Source organism: Lipophrys pholis (genome assembly GCF_963383615.2).
Source record: "Lipophrys pholis genome assembly, chromosome: 11".
Classification (NCBI taxonomy): Eukaryota; Metazoa; Chordata; class Actinopteri; order Blenniiformes; family Blenniidae; genus Lipophrys; species Lipophrys pholis.
Genome location: NC_137631.1, coordinates 19,955,353 through 19,975,973, shown reverse-complemented (window position 1 = coordinate 19,975,973; position 20,621 = coordinate 19,955,353). Strand labels below are relative to the sequence as shown.

Genomic DNA, 20,621 nt, shown 5'->3' with positions numbered 1-20,621 from the left:
GTGTGTGTTGGGCATACTACTCGATGTATGCGTTAACTTTATAACCGTGTTTCATTAAAATTGTGTGTGTCTTAAACGATGATTTAAAAAGCAGGAGATAACAATATGTAAATTGTACCTCAATATGAGCTCAATAAGACTAAATTACTGTGATGCGAGTACTTGCAATGCATTACTTCCACCTTATTCTGTAACGAGATGCTGAAGCAGAAACGAGACGAGACGAGCGAGCGCTTTCAGACTGACCCACTTGTTGATTGCGTCTCATTCTGCACCATCTGTGTGGAACGGGCCCACTCTGTGCCACTGCCAAGACGTATTTAGTATTTAGTTCAGGTCAAATTATCCCTTCCAATCTCTTTCAGCCCAAGTGAGCTCAAACAGCTTTACTGTTGTGAGAATGTGGCTGGGAGAAGACCAGCAGCCAGAGAGAGAGAGAGAGAGAGAGAGAGAGAGAGAGAGAGAGAGAGAGAGAGAGAGAGAGAGAGAGCTGCGTCATCAGGACGAGTGCACTTTGAAAAAATAAAAATCAAACACTGATATTATAATTACACTTATCATATCGCTATGGGGTTTCTTCTGCATGTGATCATGGATAGACAACCTTGAAGACCTGCAGGCTGACTGACCTGTTACACTGAAATGAATGAAAAAAAAAAGTGACCAAAAATAGTCTTGCTCATTAATTTATTAAACATCCTCAATTTAAAATTCACACAGTACGGAAACAACGATGATGGCTCCGTTTGCTGAGCTAAGACACAACTGAGAGTGACCTTAAGACGTTTCACTGATTCGTGTGTATTTACACCATAAATACATCAAAGTATAGCAAGACCTGAAAAATGCATCGACGGTAAATGACAGGAGTTTCACATATGTAAAGGCATTCATATTCTGCCTGTATATACACGTAAGATGAAATGCAGTTATACGACAGCCCGTTACAGTGATTTTAGCCTGTGTTACAAACAGTAAATACATAGCTCCGCATTGTGCGCAGGCTTAAGGTAATGCATTGCTCCTGAGGTTTAAAGTAAGCAGTGTGGGTTAAGCAGAACAACATGTAAACATTTGGTGATGAAGATCTGCCACCGTCTCGCACTAAACCCTCCAAACCCCCTTTATCGGTCAATACTTTGGGCTAAAAACACTTCAGTGTCGCCATCAAAACAAAAGAGACGGGTTTAAACTCTGGTAAAACAACGGCTGAAGCACTTTTAAGACTGTGGTTGTCAGATGAAACTGCCTGATTACACTGTGCTTCCTGCCAGTCACACTGGTTTTACCTTCCGGTGCCTGAAAATTGTACATCTAACATAGAAGTGGATCATGATATCCGACAGTTTTGTGGATGAAATAGACAAATTCAGTTGCATTGATCTCAAAGAAGTGGCCTCGTCACACATACATGCTGCAGATGATCTTTTTTTGTGACGGGTGTGAGCCGCAAAGTGGGCCTCAAAAGATGCTGAATCACTGTTTCACAACCCGAACAGAGTCCAAAGACACACGTTTTACTTTGCTCTCAGGAAGTGCTGCTTCTCTTTCTGGTCCTCGGTTTGATCTTCAATATGTCTTCTTCCTTGTCACTTTCGCAATCCCTCTATAAAAAACAAAACACAGATTTAGTTAAAGAAACAGCTTAATCATTGTTAAAATCATCAGAACGTTTTAGAAGCCCACAGCATAAGAAGGTAAAATGGGAAGATTTAAATGGTCTTGTTTTTGCATGGCAGAATTTTAACTCTACAATAACACCCAGTTTTGGAGGTTCTTGTAAAAGGATCTGTGAGCTTTGAACAGAGCCAGGAAACCTTTTTTTTTTTTTCCCCCACCCTGTTTCCTCTCTTTGACTAACATCAAATTACAAAACACCTGCTTCTATAACCTCGAAATAATCACTTTATAAATGTAAATAATCTGCTTTTACAATTGATCCAACTCATTTTTAAGACTCATTTCACCCGGGTACACCATATGTTTCATGAAGCACAACCAATTTCTATTGTGTAGGTGTCTATGCAATAAGAATAAATGCTATTTTAATCATATCTGATCTTAAAATTGAACCTAATTTGAACATTTTCATGTGATATTTGTGACAGTGCATCACTACCTGGTCCTGCTCAGGCACCTTCTGGCTTTTCTTCATGATCCGTGTTAAGTGGTTGCACAGAGCTACGATCCTGAATGAGAGCTGGTGGACAAATAAACAAACATTAAGTCAATCTTCAGTAAGGAAATCATCTTGAAAGGCATGAATACAGTTTTTTTTTTTTTTTTTTTTTACCTTCCACCTCCGCCTGGCGTATTGTCTCCTAAAGTTCTCTAGATTGACCACTGAGAGCCGCTTGACCATGGCCTGTCTGGGATTCAGAGGCTGCAGACACACAAAGAGAAACGGCTGCAGAGGAAATGTCTCTCAACTCCGTATGAAGTGCATTATGCAAGCGTACCTCTCATCAAAAGATCTCACACGATAGATAATAAGAAAAGATGAACTTGAGTATAAAACAAATGATCAATGTTTATTTCAGGACTGACGACGGAGTCAAAACTTCAAAGTGCTTATGACCGGAGAAACAAGAGAAGTGACGCTAAAAATAAAATGTTTTAAAAAAAGAATCCTTAACAAATATCTTGTCATCGGTGTTTTGACTGTGTACACAGAAAACATATCCAAGACAAACAATTGAAATAAGTTAAATCAACAATAAAAGTGCTCATTTCTAAAATAATGGTGCAAAGGATGTCATTTTAAAAAGTAAGAAAATACATCAATACACACCTTGAAATACAGAATTGGACAAAGGAAAATCAATTAATCCCCCAAAAAATAAAAAGAATTTTGAATGCATTCATTCAATCCTGCATCGTCTTCTGGCTTTGACACAATAAAACCCTTCAATCAATAGTCGCCTTCAATAAATAATTTGTTCTAATAAACATCTTGAATCAAATGAGCAATACATCTAGTTTTATTAGTGCCATTCCCATTTTAGGAAAATGCTTGTATTGTGCTATAATTATCTCACTTAAAGGAATAGGTTGGTTGAGCTCATTAGGGAATACAATGTTGGCTTTTATATGAAGTGAAGCTTAACCTCTCGTTCCTTTCTGTTTATTTCACAGAAGGCATTTAAACTAAATGAGGAACAAGTCATGTGTTTTTTTTACTTATGGTGATGCTCTCAAAAAGCAGCTAATGTATTTATATTAGAAACCATTTGTTGACCTGAACAAACAGACAAGATGCAATGTGTAAATATAATGTTAAGTTAAGTAGTTGGAAAGATTATTTTCTTCATTCGTTGGCAAAACCAAGTTAGTGTTAGTATTTTGGATGAGCTCAAGCTTTTTGTTTATATAGTGTGCAGACATGAAAAATAAACATCTCAGAAATACAATGTGAGCACATCCCCTTTTCTTTCCCTGAAAAGTATTATTTGCATTAAAAAAAAAAGCATATTGTGGATATTTGTTCACACAAATAAAAGACATGTGGATGTAAAGAAATGGGATACTACATCAATAAAACTATAACCGAGTTGAAATCAAGCTTAAGTTCCGTTCCAGATGTATTATTTAGCCAGACTCTGAGAGAGGCTGTTTGACCTCAGGACACCGGTCGCCTCCACAGGAATGATCCAGCAGCTCCTTCAGAGCGTGCTTCACATCAGTGCCGACGCCGTGGCCGTGGACGCCGCCGTTGGCCCCGTCAGGATGAAGGGAGCTCATCACTTCCTGTAGCCACTGCAGCTCAGAGTTCAGCTCCTGCCTCAGAGCGTCCAGCTGGCCTTGCCTGTGGCTGTACTTCCCACTGATGTTCTCCAGACAGGCATCTACGGCCTTCATGTCCTCCTGCAAGACCTTCCTCGTGGCTTCCACTTTTCGAAACTCATGGCAGGCCTGCGAGAGTCGCTTCCTCGCGGTCTCGCTCTCCTCTTTGTACCAGGCCTCTTTTTCATTGTAGATGGAACGCAGCGTGTCTAAGTCGGTCTGCAGAGTGTGATGGGCGCCGACCACCTCCGACAGCCCGGCCTGCATCAAGCCGATGTCCTCCACCACATGGGCAAAACGCTCAAAGTTGGCATACGTGTTGTTCTGAGCCATGCTGGAGTGCGACTGGATGGTGTACTCCTTCAGCCGTTTTGTCTTCAGCTGCTCTGCTTTCTTCTCGGCCTCAGGAGCAGCGCTACCTTCTTCCACAGGGTCCCAGGACTTCAGACAGAAGGTTGGAGGAGGAGGAGGAGGAGGAGGAGGAGGGGGGAGGACACTGAGTGAGAGGCTGTCTCATTGTTGCAGCTTGAAAACACACACAGCAGTGAAAATCCCAGCAGACGCGCCTTTTGTGGGATTAGTGTGTAACCCTACAGCAAAAGCCACGGCAGGTCAGAGGGTAAGGGCACCAAATAACAGCAAACATTCCTGCCGAGTGCGTAACGTTTCCAGGCTTCATGCTCGCGTCCAAACAGGATGAGGACTCCACAGCAAAAACACCATTCACATGCATTTGGGCAGCCGGGGTGGGAGCAGACTCCTTCAACGCAGACGGTTACATTTCCATGCCATTAAAACACAATTAGTGCGACACTCCTTCAGTTTGATCCCTTGAGCTCACAGATGAAACAAGACTTATGTTACTTATATATATATATATATATACACACACAATAACATACATTTAATACGACAAAATTAACATAGTTTAGTTAAAAAAAGACTTTCAGATGGCATGAGCTTGTAAAAGATGAGTAGAGATCTTGACAAATACAGCTTGTTATCCAGAGATTACAGGTTGTTTTTTTAAAAATCTCAATCAATATTCTTCAAACAATGTCACACATTTCCTAAGAACCTTCAATGCAAATCAGAAAATTCTAACTAATTATCTAAAACCCAATTAAAGCAAAATCAAACTATCTCATCGAAGCACGTTATCCTGAGTTAAAAACCAAACTGTGTTTCGATTATACACGCAACAGTTTAAAATATATTCACTAAAGAGCAATAACGACACACTACAATGGCATCCAGGGCATGTAGTTCAAAGAATATGTTATAAATATAGTTAGTGATGAAGTGGTATCTGCATTTTATGCATTTTAATGACATAACACCAAAAAGTGAAAAACTAAATATTGCACAATCAGTCACTGAGAAGTTCTATCCAAGTACTTGAACAGAGTTAGAGGTTTTAAAAAAAATGAGGTTAGACTTCTGAAGGTTTAGTTTCAGCAAAGATGGTTTGAGAAAAAAAACTGTAATGAATTATAGAGAAACTACAGCACAGTATGTTTCCAATAAACCAGAACAAAAAACACAGCCGGTGGGTGTGTACTCTGGGATTTTGAGACTGTGGACACATTTCTTTGCAAAGTCAAAGATTGATTAGCTTGTGCTCTACGACGTGACCTTTAAACCAGGTGTCACCTTCAAAATGAAAACCACATTTCCTGCTTTGCTCTTTCCTTCGCTTGGAATAGGAAGTAGTGAGAACGGCATTAGAGAGTGTGAAACATGCTACGAAGCAACACAAACCAAGCGCATACCTTGATCCAGGGGTGATTCAAGGCGTCTTGAATAGTCATTCGTTTTCTGAAACGGTGGGGAAAAAAAAAAATGAAGAAACTTCAGTGGAGAAAACACCTCCTAACAAGTTCATCAGACAAAGGCTGCACAGGTCAGCCGTGCTTTAGGTCTAAGTCTCGGAGGACTAGTCTGATCGCACGTTCACAGGAATATTAAGTTTCCTGGAAGTGTATTTAAATGGAAACACGTGTCAGGAAACCAGGTCCTTTGGTGCGAAAGAAAGATAAGAATCATTTTTTTTTTGTCTGTAATCATTAGAGTAAATAGAGTAAGCTCATTTAATTTGGCTCATCATACCGTGTCCAAATTCTTGCACTAGATTCTTGCTTACGGGCCAGCCTTTCATGCTGATCTGGTCTGCACATTAGGGTTTAGTAGAGCAAAACCCCCATTACTGGGTTTTGTACTGTGCGCCCAGTCTTCAGCTGCCTGTGAGCCTCCCATTGTTTTACCTCGTGTCCTTTTCCAGGAGCTGTTTGATGAAGCTCTTGGCCAGCTCGCTGGTGTTGCTGAAGAGCTCCTCGTCAAAGTCGTAGTTCATGGCAGAGATGTTTCCCAGCGTCTCCTGTTTCGTGTCGCCAAGGAAAGGAGACGCTCCGCTCAACCTGAAAGAAGCACAAACGGTCAAACGCTGAGCTCTCCTTTGGATGAGTCCGCAGACACGCCGACAGACCCGCAGGCGTCACAACTTACAGTATGTAAGTGATGACTCCGATGCTCCTGTGGGGGAAAACGGCACACGATTAATCCAAAGTTACGCACTGAAGCTGAGGTCGAGGGAAGTGAAAGCTCTCACCACATGTCAGCCTCCAATCCGAGCGGCTCGTAGTTCACAATCTCTGGAGCTGGAAATAGACGGGACATGCTCAGCATCACAAACGGCATCATATCAAACACTGATGGTGCCACAGGTAGAGGAGAAACCTCACTCACCAACGAACTCAGGCGTGCCAAAAATGTTTTTGAAATCTGCCCCGGCCTCCATTTTGTGTGCCAGTCCAAAGTCTATGAGTTTGATTCGGGGTAGAGAAATGTTCCTGTCCAGCAGCATGATGTTTTCCGGCTGCAGAGATCGAAAGAGAAGAAACCACGGAGGGACATTTATCAGAAGATGTCCACTCATCGGAGACGAGGAAACGCACAAACAGCAATCAATGTGAAACGAATTACCTGTGAAAAGCTGCCTTTTATTGTCAGCACAAAAAAAAGACACATTTGTTAGTGTGCAACAATAAATAAAAGTTAAAAATCTTGGTAAAACCACTCAACTCAATAGTGCAAATATGGTGCTTTAGAGGGAAGCCAGTTCATTTACTGAAAAACAGCAAGTAGCAACATGCGACGAAATACCTCCCCACTGAACTTCTCCTGTTTGTTTTCACACTATAAGACATTTTTTTTAAATCCATATTAGGGACGATGTACTGCATGATTTTCTTTGTCAGGACACAGGCAATAAGACTCTAGATTATATAAACCAGATTATAACAATGAAAATGTCCGGCACCCTTCATGATATAGACATTTCTTCACTTTAACATCACAATTCCTCAAAAAAAAAAAAAAAGAACACAAAAATAATCTTATTGGCAAGTGTCATTTTTGCAGATTTTGAGAAGTTTTGGCCGATTGATATAAACTAATGCAAATGTCACAGTACAAACGTCACCGTCCTGACTCGTCAGTGTGGACTGAAGCCTGCTTCTTTCAGCAGTTCTAAATGGTGCTCTTGTAATAATGTTGTGCTAGTTTGTGGAAAAACACTTCACTGCTATTAATACTACTACTTATTTTAAAAAGAATTGACTTATTTCATTTGTTTTAAAAGATGGAAAGTAACTCTTCATAGTGTGCAAATAGTGGCAATATTGCAGTGTTGCTGTGACTTTACCTGAGCTAAGCACTGTGTGGGTCAGTCGAATAACTGATTCTCTCATTATGTTGAGCTGAAGTTACATCGCTTAGTGGGGTGATGATGCTCTTCTATGTATACAAAAGTGATTCCGGAGTTAAAATGATTTATAGGCTAATGACGACAGAAAGAAGCAGCAACCGACTGTTAACGTCGATTAAGGTGGGACACATTCCATGTTGCTGTCAGGACGACTTAGTTTTATCAGTATTGAGGTGCTCATTATCAGTAAACAGGAGTTTTAGTAAAAGATTAACAGTGAGGACAATACAAACAGTCCAGGGGGCAGACCAGCGCAAATCTGTTGCAGCTACACGAGATTCATTTACCACAGACGTAACCAGTAGCCATAAGATTCCGACCTCAGAAATGTTGCGAACGGAAATAAGCAGAAACCTTCCTGTTTTCAGGTCAGTGTCCCGAAGGTGAACTGGAGGCAGCATCAAGGGTCTCAGGTTTAGTTTTAGATTGCTGCTCCAGTGCGACATGTTATCATTAACACTTGTTTCTACAGCCCCTAAACGTTTTTGAGTCGTTTCAGTGACCAATCCATAAAGATCTGCTAGTGTTTCCTGTGCAAATTCACTAAAGAGCTTATTTTTAATGAAATACAGTCTAATAGTTACAGTCCAATTCAGAAAAAGCTGCACTGAAAAAGTATTTTCCAAGGAAGTGATGTCATTTTAAATTGGGAATTCCGAGTGTCAGAAGCAACTGGAATCATAATGTCTAATTTATTTCCTGCACTGTCCTTCACTGACGCTTTTCTTTTTTCATTGAATGTCAGATGAAATGCACCGAGTGTGAAGAGTGGCTCCAACTGCAGCAAAAAAAAGGACAGCGGGTTTCGCAGAGCGATGTGCTGCTCTCTGAATGTGAAGAGATAACCTTGTGGTGTCGGTATCTGAGGGTCTGGACAGCAGCCACGGTAAACGGGAAGGATGTGTGAATCAGAACAGGGAGGCTCTAACAACACGTGCAAAAGACACCTGCTATATATAATCGTACGTAAATCCATTTCACACACAGTGTCTTGGCATGACGCTGCATCTGCGAAGCTGCTGGAGAGGGAATGCATTTTATGTTGAGCGCTGAAATATTTTCACAAGCAGAGCAAAAAGAGCATGTTGTACCTTCAAATCGAAATGTGCAATCCTCTTGGAGTGGAGGTACTGGACTCCATCTAGGACCTGCTTGATAAACTGAGTGGCCTCTTCCTCGCACAGAGACTCCTTCTGAGCTAGGAAGTCAAACAGCTCTCCTCCAGAGACCCTGCAACACACACACACACACACACACACACACACACACACACACACACACACACACACACACACACACACACACACACACACACACACACACACACACACACACACACACACACACACACACACACACACACACACACACACACACACGACTGTGGGGTCAGATAATCTGGACCAAGGCCTCTCAAGAACTTTATCTGAAGTGTGTCCTCAGGAATTAGATACACGAGTCCTGGATGCCTTAGATATGTTTGTTTGCGTTAACAACTTGGCCTTGTTTTGTCAGTGAATCTTTGTTGGTCCACTGAAACCTACTGGAAGCTGGTGAAGTGTTTTTAAAGACGCTGGTGATCCACACACATCATATTTTTTATTTTATTTGTCTTTTTAGACGGTGTGTTAACCTTGACCAAACAGTGTTTCAACTGATTCACCATTACTTTGAGTTTCCAGCGTGTCCTAATTAGACCCCGCGTGTTCCCAGGCTGTCGCTGTCACCGGGGGCCCTCTGAGGCCTCTATTGAATACAGGCATTATTGACTTTGTGAGAGACATTGGGTTTGTTCTGGCCGCCGGTCTTCGACAAAACACTGCATCCACAAACAATGCATGTACACGGAAATAAACTCACAGATTAGAACAAGAACACCAGCGTCGGGGTCATGGTAGGAGGGGGATTTAGTTTATGAGCGCTGATCTAAAAGATCCAAAAGACCTCAGACGGTTTATTTTTAAATGGAAGCAATAAAACATGTTTGACGGTGTGAAGGCGCTAATCATTTTACTGCACTTTAAATACACAATACACAATGTGCAGAAAGGTTTTAGAAGTCAACAAGTGCCAAGCATTATCAGACTGCATGTGTATAGCAAATGCAATGTACACTGGTTCAGCCATAACATTAGGACCTCCTGCCATGTGCTGTATTATTCCCCTCTGGGTTTTGTTTTTCTTTTCTTTGTGGCGTCTGACAAGTCCCAGCAGCCGATCCCTGGACTCATCAGACCTCCTGCATCAGTGACATCATTCCCTAGTTTTTGTCGAGTCTTGCAGGGACTCACAGTTCGAGGATGAGCACCACATCTGTGCGGTTCTCGAACACGTCGTGCAGCGCCACAACGTTGGGGTGCTGCAGCTGCTGCAGGATGTCCACCTCCCGCTCGATCTCCTCTCTCCTCACGCCCCGTCTGCTCACACGACTCTGCCGCTTCTTGATGAACTTTGCTGCATATTCGGCGCCCGTGCTCTTCTCTGTGCAGCGCTTCACGATGGCAAACTGCCCACTGCAGACACACAGAACCACCCAGAAGCTGCATTATTAATGTGATTTTAACCTGCCAAATATGTGAAAACAGTATTGATTTAACACGTTAAATTGCCTTTAAATAAATCAATAAACAAATTGTACTTTTTATTTATTATATCACCCGTGAGCATTTTTCAGCATAGCAAACCACAAATTGAGAGACAGATGTGAATGATTTGGTAGTTTAGACTGAAATTAAATTGTACCTGAATTAATAAACATTTAATACCCATAGTTATAGTCAAGTCTGTACTGAAACGGTTTCATTTTATCTTGGCATTGGATTGGTACTTTGCTTAAGTGGCACAAAAGCTGCAAGGATGTTGCTCACTTGGGATTTGCAGGACATTCACCAGATAAAATTATCAACTTTTCCTGGTTGTGACTATCTTGTGATTAACGGAAGAATGATGTACAACAGACCAGACTGACATGCTGAAGCCTCGTTTCTTATTTATGACACTTTATAACCGACGGCAACTAAATCCAAAACAATTTATGACTACTTTGAGACGTCCAAACAACAAAGGAACTATCTAAAAAAATAAAGTTCTACCGATATGTTTGAAAGGATATACTACTCATGTGAGAACCCCTGCAAATGTTTCAACATATTTTGGAAACTGTTCCACAAATCACATTTGCAATTTGTTGCAGGAAAGAGCTTTAGGTATGTGAATATGCAGCAACAATAGCAACGATAACGGGCACTGGCAAATCAGGGTTTCTTTAAAGGAGGACATTTAAAACTTTGTACTTTCTTTGTAGTTTGAAAATTACTTTCAAATCAAACAAAAAACAAAACATTTCTATAAAAATAACACCAGAATTAGTACAAAGCAGAGTAAATAAAAGGTCTAAAGGTTCGGTCAAGTGACCCACACTAAAGGTACCAAATGATTCCAGACAGCAGGTATGAAATGATCAGGGAAAGAATTGAAATTCATCCTGTATAAAAAAAAAACAAAAAAATATTCCTGAAATGTTTATAAATACATCTTTATATATAAATCTTGGTTTTTCACTGAGGTTGCTATAACAAAATTTCAAACCTGCTAACATTGTGTTTTAACATTGCTCCAGAGAGACAATAAAGTTCTATTCTATTCGGATGTGTTGTTTTCTAGACCTATTCATTGCTTTTGAGACACCATCTTCTTTTTTAAACTCTTTACACCAAACAACAGGATGTGAACTTACAAACAACAGAGAGGAAGCCGAGTGACAAACACGGCTAAAATATGGTGCTACAGTCCATCTCTTCCTGTTTCCTGGTAAGACAGAGAACAATCAGACAGAGGCTCAGTCCTCCCACTGCATCTCACTTCCTGCCAAACTTCTCGCCATCCTCCAAGCATTCAGTCCTCTGGAAAAACCCCCCCAAACTCTGAATATTTCTCAACAGAGGTGTGGCTCGGAGACACTCACTGGATCAGTGTTTTCTTGTTTCACATGTTACAACCAATATCCGAGTATTTGGAGCATGAAAGTAAGAAAAGCAGACCACCAGATAACAAAGTGGAATAAATCACTTTGTGGTCATTTCACTTTTCATTAGATGTGTGAAAACATTTGTACAGCACTATTGCCAAGTTAAACGAATGTAGGGAGTTTCTGGTTTTACTATGAGAACCGCACTTGATTCAGCCTGAAGCTGCTCTTGCTGCTTCACTCAACCCCCAATGTTGAGGGTTGACCACCTCACGTCATACATTCACGCCATACTGACAGGTTCTTCATCTTAACAAAGACACACTGCAGCTCTGTCAGCGGGCTTCCTTCTCATCTCACCCTGAGGCCCATCATTTAAGAGATACAGACTTCAACCGAGAAATGGACTCATTTATAACGTGGCAACTTTCTTTTGCTTTTCCACGTCAGACTGATGATTCTTGGTGGTTCTAAGCCTTTTGTATTGACAGATGACGGTGGGCACTCTGCTCCGTGGCTCGGAGTTTGCTCTGAAATCCACTCATCTACTGTGGGACTTTGTATATTCAGACCGTTGTCGACCACCTATCATGATCAATTCTTTCAGTTTTGTCAATATTGAAATTGTATTAAGTTAAAGTCCACTAAACAGAAACACATCCAACTCACCTGTCGTGTCACGTCAAACTCTTCCACTTTGTCATTTTGGGATTTTTGTGTGGAACCTTGTGACAAATAATGAATTCAATCTACTTTAGAATAAGACTCTAACTTAACAAAGGTGGAGAAGGTGAAAGGAGCGCGCAAACCCTCCAACCCGACTGAAAGCAAGTTGGGACACGCCGTGACACTCTAAGAGCTCACAACAGGGTAAACCCGACGATATCAGGCTGACATTTTGTACATTTCGGAATCGACTGCCCGCGCAGAGAGTCCGATGTGGCCGTGACGGGCGACCCAGTCTGTGTCAATAGTGAGCTAAGAATAGCCGTACAGAGGCTCGTTCTCCACCTGCTGCCACTGCTGGGTAGGAAACGGCCTGCTGAGCTGAGCAGCGTGAAGACGAGCTGCTGGACATCCCACATGCGAGCCGTGTTGTTGCTTCACTTTATAAGACGTCACACTGATATTTGAGGGTTTGTCACGAGCAAGATAAGATGTGAAGGAAAGAGGTTCTAACCTGCATTTTCTTTCCCAACATTTTCCCAACCGCAATAATAGTATGGGATGGTCGAGCCAGTTTGCTTTATACGAGGCACACCCTGCCCTGTGCTTTTTCAGCTCTGCAACCACAAATGTGTTTTGCGCCAAAACAACAGACAATAAATTCAAATATTGAAAAAAACAAACAAAAAAAAACAGGTGCATTTTACAAAAAGCCGAGAAATGAACGTAATACTATTGATTATTAAACCACTGAAAACTCGAAAGTTTGTGTTGCGATTCACGTGTACTAGATCACATTAGATTACTCAGTAAGTCACTCGGTGTGTCTAATGAAAAAGGAATGCTTTTGATGAATGGATATTAGTCCTCCTCGCAGTTTTCAGGCACTAGGAAATCTATCTACTCGACCACAAAGCCTCAGGTAGATTTTTTTCATTTAATCCGTGCATGAACACGTCCCAGGAGAGAGTGCAGCAGAGACCAAGAGAGCTGAAGGCATACACGTTGCAACAGTGGGCCGCAGAGCGTCACGTTCATATGCCGCAAAAGGAAAAATAAAAAGGCAACGTCTGGGGTGATGAAGCAAGAGCGCTGCGGAATCCCAAACGCTCCCTCGGTCTGTTCTATTCACAGGATATCTCCACCCCGGAGTCCTCCCCTGAAAAGCTGACCCTGCTCGACGTGACTGTGATAATGTGAGAAATGAAGAGGAGGGTAAATCACTCAATGAATTCCAGTTGTGAAAACAGACATGGAGGGGAGGAGGTGTCACAGGGCAGGGTGCAACAGCAGTGCAGGATAATACGCCCGTTGAGCAATACTGACTACAAATATTTAAAAAAAATCAGAATGCAATGGGAAACTTAATCTGCTGGACAAAAAAGTTAGTGAGAGTGCATGGTCTGGTGTGTTCTAGGATAGATGAAGTGGTGAAACTAGAATAACTCCACAGATTAAACGGGAAAATACAGGGGATTTTTAACAAATTAACTGGGATATTTCCAACTTATTTTGTTGTGTTATTTATCATTTTGGCTTAGTAGACATGATTACTGAAAATACCTTCAAAATGTTTTAATATTTCACAAAATCTAAGGTTTTTTCCCCCTACTTTTTGTTTTTAAACCACTTACGAATTTCTTGTTATTATAATGTTTAAAACATCTAAGGTTTTTGGTTCTGAAAGTAGAAATACCTGACAAAACAATTCTCTTTTGAGAGGACCCTCGAAAACCAAACTCAAGAAACGTGCTCCACACAAAAGTCAGAGCTTTATTGTTTCTGCAGTGTAGAGTGACAGCGGAGCGAGCGGAGATGCTGGGAGTGGTATTCCACGGCAGGCCTGGCGTGCCGTCAGTCTTTAGCTCTAAGCCGGCCGGTGGGGCTGAAAGCACCATCTCTCCGCAGAGTTTCCACTTCCAACAGCTGAAGGTCATTATCCACAGCCAAGGTTGCAGGAATGCTTGGACAAGTGGCGCCGACCCAATATTTAAACACATTTCTCAACCCAGCAACCTCTGGGGCGACCTGACAAAGACAGCCAGATTCATAATTAACCAAACCCTGTCCCCAAACATCCCCTTAATCTTCAGGTCCAAAAGCTGAGGAGGGATGAGGCAGCCGCCCCAAACCATATGACTCACTGCTTCAGGAAATACAATTCCTCTTGTATCACTTGTTACCTTGTGCAAACCATTCTGAGGAATTTAATTCGCCGCTTATGTCTAATCTTTCAACATTTCCGCTTTCAAAGTGTTGAGGATTCTTTAGATTCCTGCGGGTTTATAAGTGCCTCCGTGTCAACAATGTGTCCGAGGAGCCGCCGGGCTGTTTGGCGATAGTAATAAGATGACCTCTGTCAAATGGGAACTCTGGGAATGTCCGAAAGGTCACGGTGGATTTCCCTCTGTGGGGCCACACTGGAAAACAACACATTGCTTTTCTACTTGTTTAACAGCAGGAATTTTCTTCCTCTGCGATGACGGCATGCGGCCCTGTGCTGCTTCAAGTCCGCTGTCGGTGCACCGTGTTAAGATCATCTCCTTGGGAAAGTTCGAGGACATTAACACCTGTCTGCCTGACGACTCTCAGCTCCTTTCACTCCCCGCCCCCCCCCCGGAAGCCTCTCTGAAGACATCCAGCGGACTCAAGTCACATTTCTGATCAATATCCTTCGGTACGGATTTCACCTACAGCTCCAGAAATGACTGAAGTAAGTAATAGTAAAACTATTTAGCATATCTGTGTGATTAGATGTGAACTTTATCAATCATCCTGGAATCGCTTGGAGCTTCAAAATTAACCATTTGCTTTATTCCCGGCTTTATGATCCAAAAACAATTAACAATAATATCTTATAATGTGAAAAACCATTAGGTTTTGGTGATAAAGCTTGTGTGGTCCAAGGACACTAGCGTCAATGTTTTGAGTCGCTCTGATGAAAATTCAAGATCTAAAAACATTTGTTCTGACATGCCGAGGCAGCGGCACGCCCTAAACCACACTGTTTGACAATGACTCACAAAGTTAACACTATTTATTCCAGCAAACGTATACATTTCACGGGTGTGACGATCAAGGGGAAGCTGCTGGTTCACACCGCGACGCTTCCCACCGTGGGTCATCTCCAGTGTCGTCACTCGGATGACGAGATGGGTACAGTTGGCAGTAAATGCCACGAGTCTCCACTTAAGTGTTGTCGTACGGATTGGTTTACTGAAAACTGTGCGTCATTAGTGGAAATAACTCCGGGGTGCTGCTGCGTGGGGCTGCGTGACATTAGAATCTGTCAACAGGAGGGCTGAATGATGAATTAACTTTCCTCCAGCGAGTGGCTCAACAGTTCCACCGAGCACAGGACATCTTAAACTCTCCCCTCCCCACAGATCGGTTTACAAGCCCCTTCATCGAATTTCCACACCCTTCTGAAAGGACAACTGAGTAAGAGTTGTAGTAGTGTGGTGTGGAGGAGGGATCGCTGAGACGCATCTTCCGATAGCCTACGATACTATGAGCAGTCACAACAAAGCAAAACGAAGTGAAAGAAAAAAACAAAACATTCAGCCGCACGAATGACGAGAAAATAACTTCACACTGTGAGACAGAAAAGTTTTTTTTTTTCAGTCACAGGCACCTGCGGCTTTTAACCACAGCAGCTCACAGTTCCTGAATCTCACGTCGCATCGAGCACGAAGCTCAGAGAGAAATTGATCCTTTAAAAGCAAAATACACTGAACTCATAAACAGCTCTAGACTGTGGACGAGTAAACAGGTTTTCAAAAGCTTTTTCAAAACTTTCTAAACCTCAAACGTTTATTCGATTCAGGTATTGCTTTTATTTGTTAATCTTATATCATATGTCAAGATTTTAAGTGACATGTTTAGAAATTAGTGAGATTATTAACTAATGCAGTGCAGACGAGCCAAACCAGTCGTATGGAAATCCTCTGAGGTGACAAACACTTTAAGTCCAATACTTTTAAAGTAATCCTCAGATGTTTGAGCAATTTATGTCATATGGAATGTTAGCAAATCATTTCTAAAGTATTCTTTATTGTCATTACTATCTATAACTTACAAATGATTGAATTAATGGTCTTTTGTTGATGATAATTTAGTTTTGATGCTCTGCAATCAGAACACACACCACATGTGACCTGGTATTATCCTCTCATCTGCCCCATGAACAACTTATGGTGTGTAGTTAACTACTGACAGTCGCAGATTACAGCCCCGAATTACACAATTCATATGTTGCTTATAGTTTAGGTTTTGAAAAACTTTGATTGTTCACAGCTTGAAGGGCCAACAAGTAAAGATTAAGTCACGCCTCTCTGTTATACATTTGGTGGCGCTGTTTATCCACCTCAGTATCTCTGTCCTTCACAACTTTGGCTCTTTTTGGGGTTTTCGGGAGCTTTGTTGTTGGTGGTTGTCGTCATCAAGATGAAATCCACTGAGTAAATACTGTAAACCTGCTCATTTCCTCATTGATTTGTTAACTATTCATGCTGCTTCTTTGAGTGACTCACTACACCACCTTGTGGTGCGAACTTGTATTGAAAGACTAAACTGATTTGAGTAAGTTGAAGAACTTCACCGACTGAGGTCTGTATACCCGGAGCACATCATAAAACTGTCTTTTAGATGACCTCTGGATAATTGTTTTGTAGGATTATTTCACGATATATTGAAGTAAAACTTTAAATATTTTACCTTTAATACTAATTTATTAAACATTAGCAGGATTGTACAGTTATTACAACATTTATCTGTAGATTTTCGGTCAAGGGAAGAATAATTTAAATTTGTATCAATTGTCGTCTGACAATCAAATACTTGATGTGTCTTTCACAGACGTATTTGAATATTGCATGAAGACTCCCAAAGTGAAATTAATATAGTTGCTGTAAACTCTTTCTCTGCAGCAGCCGTTTCAACAGCAGCTCTTTGGTGGGGTTGTGTCAGAGCCGCCCTGCAGACAGTGGCCATTAAACACTGGGTCAGACTTGGATTAATTGTGAAAGGTCAGCGGTCGCTCGCTTTCCTTTAACACCCACTCCATCTGTTAACGTATGCTCAAGCTGTCTTTCCTTGCAAAATGGATGAGCAGCTTCCTCAAACCCACATTGCACTCGGCCAGCTTCCTTTAACTTATTTCCCTCCCCAAGAGGTCACCGTTTCCTTGATGTCTGCTCTGCACAGGGCTGATTAAGCACAGTCAACCTTAGCACCTCGATCCTCTGAGGCTCAATCAGCTGCTGCAAAGGCGGTCGGTCACATTTCATTTTCACGCCTCACCTCACTAAAGTGTCCCACACGGTTTTGTTTTCTCAGCCTGTGTTTACCTTTAAAACTATCTCCCGCTTTAAACTTCCACCTACTTCTCTTGCAGTGACACTCCCAAGTTCAAGCTTCAACAAGCCAGCTGTTTGCATACTTGGATACACAGGAGGACCCCTGTGTCAGGCAGCTGAGGGGTGGGGGGGGGGGTGGGGGGGGGATTCACATTCTGACTCATATAGTGCATGAGGGATCATTTTCTCACATCTGACATTAAATATCTCCTTTCACACATACTTCATTGAACCAATAATAAAGAATGATTCTCACCTTCCAAGTTCTTGTCCGATTTCATAGAAATCATCCACATTCTGTTGCTTGAATATGGCCATGCCAGGTGTCTTCATTGATGTGGGTATATCCTTGATGTGCTCCACTGAAGCCTGTTGATCAGCCTCTTCTTTTGTCACTCGAGGTCCAACCCTGCTGATGCAAAGAGCTTGATTTTATTTTACTGGGGTGAGGGAGAAGTTTTACAACATGTTCCAGCTTGCTTTAGAGCATTCCCTTTCTGCACTGTACCTGCTCTCACCCTTTCACTAACTGCTGATTAGTGGCTGAGAAGTTCAAGACTTACAACTGTGTCAAGCTGGCAGTACAGCGGAGTTTACGTCTTGTAAAACAGGATTACAAAAAAAAAAGGAAAAAGTGCCTTTCTGGGTAATTGGGGCAGGGCATGTGTTGTGAAATAGTCCGTCTGATTAAAAGAGGTGGCTCTGGCTGAAACATAGACTTTGCAATCATAAATCCAGGCAAATTATTAAAGCTGTGGAGTGACCGAATCATTATCTGCACAGAATGGGGAGTAAACATGTATGTACATGCAAATGTATATACAAAACAAACGGAAAACACCTCAAACTTCCTATTTGGTAAGTTTCACGTGTTTCACACAGGTGGCTCTCATTTCATCCCTTACCTTCTGTTGAATGCCGTGCCGACGCTGAACTTGCATCCAGCCCGTTACAGCTGCTGTGGTGCTTTCATGGCTGCAGCCGAGTCAGAACAGTGCTCCTTCAGCGTCTCTGTTGTTTTTCTGTCACTTGTGGCTGCTCCATCAGGCTTTTGTGTCAGCAGAGGTCCCTCCCCCTCACGGCTCCATTATGAAACTGCAGCAGGAGGGAGAAACGACTGTCAGGGGAGACGACTGAAAGGTCTGCTAAACGAACAAACATATGAGGAACTGGAGTCTACGTACTAAAAAAAAAAAAAAAAAAAAAGATGTTCATTCCTACCTGCTTCTCACAAACACCTGTGGAAAAATAAAACCAAAACGCATTCAGGCAGCAGCTGTTTTATGAATTTATTATTTAAAAGTTGGCATAATAAAAACATATCGTGGCATATATTCATTTCTGTAACATACAAATGTTGGGACTTTTTTCATTAAATGACACAGATGAACAATAGAAAAGATAAGGCAAATTTTTACACAGAAAGTGAAATGCAATATGATACACTGAACTGATCTTGCCTTTAAAAATGTGCAATACGCTGCTGGGAAAAGCAAAAGCAAGAAAAAGAAACTGACATAAAAAAAAAAAAAAGAAAAGAAAGGAGATTTTTCAATACAACAAGAAAGTGTAGCTTATTCAATACAACAGAAAATACAAAAGGAAGAATGCATGCAAACTAGCATTGCCAGAGAAGGTCAAGGATGCGACCTGCTGTTGGTGCTCTTCAACTATGAACCAAAACAATAGTGAATCATAAAAATGTTAAGTTTTGACATTTTGGTCAAAAGAGAGACCTGCTCTCACGACCAGAAACCCAAAAGAAAATAAACTCACATTACTTTTAGGTAGAGGTGCATCTTGAAAATTAGAATACAATGGAAAGGTTCATAAGTCCAATCGTCTAACTCAAACTACTTGGAACTTGTGAAAATTCAAAATTACAGCATCTCAAAATATAAAAAAAAAAATTTCATCAGCTGATTTTCCAATTAAATTTTTTTTTTTAATCTAAACATGAGGCCATACTTATCTCAATTTAAATATTTCTTTTGGCTAAACCATTCCGATTTAGATGTCTGACTTCACATATAAAAGACAAAACAATTGATTTTCCAACATATTCTGTAAACGTCTGAAAGTGAACCAAAGACAAATGTAAACGATGAAGAGCGGCAAAAAGACTCACCGTAACTTTCTCTTCAATCCTACTCAACTGTTTGTACGTTGTAAATGACTCGATCATGTTTCGGAATAAGTTCGGGCGTTTGTTGACGGTTTTGTGGAACAACGAAACTGGTTTAAAGAAACAGGTGCATCCCAAAATATTTGAATACAATGGACAATTTTATACTTCCATAATTTAACTGTTTTTGTTGTTGTTTTTACACACAAACCTGTATTTTCTATCATTTCAGCAAATCGTATAAAAACTATTTTTTTTTACCAGACAAACTATCACACTGGAAGTCTGAAAAAAAAAAAAATGCTTGAAATATTTCAGTTAAATTGGCATCAGTGCAGATATAACTGAATAAGTCACTTTGCAATGATGTTGAAATTTAAGATACACCTGTGGTCACAGTGCTCGGAGGTGTCTGAAGTACCTGAATGCGAAGGAAGCTTCCCTCATGGATCGTTAATCATGTTTCCATTTTCACACAATCATGCTGACACTACTGCGAGGGGACCTGTGAACAAGCTCCAGCATGAAGTAGGCAAACGCAACACTGCCACCCTGAGGACAGTGTGTGCAAATACATCGCCAGCATGTCGAGGTGGGCTCAGGGAAGAAACCAAAATAAGAATAAAAAAAACAGTTGGTCTTAAAATCAATCTAAAACACAAATTTAAGTATAGACACATTAGCCTGACAAATCTGTTCAAGCATTTAGTATTTCAATGGCTCCTGAAATACTTTGGAAAAACTGAATAAAGGCAAGTGAAACCTCCAAATTACAGTGGACTTAAAGGAGACATATCATGCTTTTAAATCCTTCCTTTTTACATATAAATCATACAGTTGTGGTCTATACAACGCGAAACTGCAATGCTTGGGTCTGAATTCCTCATTATTATAGCTCCACAGGCCCCTTTTCAACCCCTTTTCTGATGCGCTTCTGAGAGCAACTCGTTTTGGGGC

At 41.3% G+C, this 20,621-nt stretch overlaps 1 protein-coding gene across 4 annotated transcripts; it reads right to left on the bottom strand.

The window, feature by feature from the left end:
• Positions 1-673: 673 nt before the first annotated feature.
• Positions 674-19,734, bottom strand: dapk2b (death-associated protein kinase 2b). Of its 4 annotated transcripts, none has more exons than XM_080475893.1 (13): positions 19,668-19,734; positions 18,445-18,656; positions 17,796-17,948; positions 9,841-10,062; positions 8,641-8,779; positions 6,529-6,658; positions 6,392-6,440; positions 6,289-6,315; positions 6,048-6,200; positions 5,556-5,601; positions 2,294-4,224; positions 2,120-2,200; positions 674-1,606 (listed from the first exon to the last, which is right to left on the bottom strand). In XM_080475893.1, the coding sequence occupies exons 3-11, from the start codon at positions 17,870-17,872 to the stop codon at positions 3,589-3,591; spliced, it is 1,479 nt and encodes a 492-aa protein (XP_080332019.1). In that variant the 5' UTR covers positions 17,873-17,948; positions 18,445-18,656; positions 19,668-19,734; the 3' UTR covers positions 674-1,606; positions 2,120-2,200; positions 2,294-3,588. The 4 variants fall into 4 exon arrangements, with proteins under 4 accessions (XP_080332019.1, XP_080332020.1, XP_080332021.1 ...); XM_080475894.1 differs by having other exon boundaries at positions 2,294-2,383; XM_080475895.1 differs by having other exon boundaries at positions 2,294-2,383; positions 18,445-18,634.
• Between the last annotated feature and the right edge of the window lie 887 nt (positions 19,735-20,621).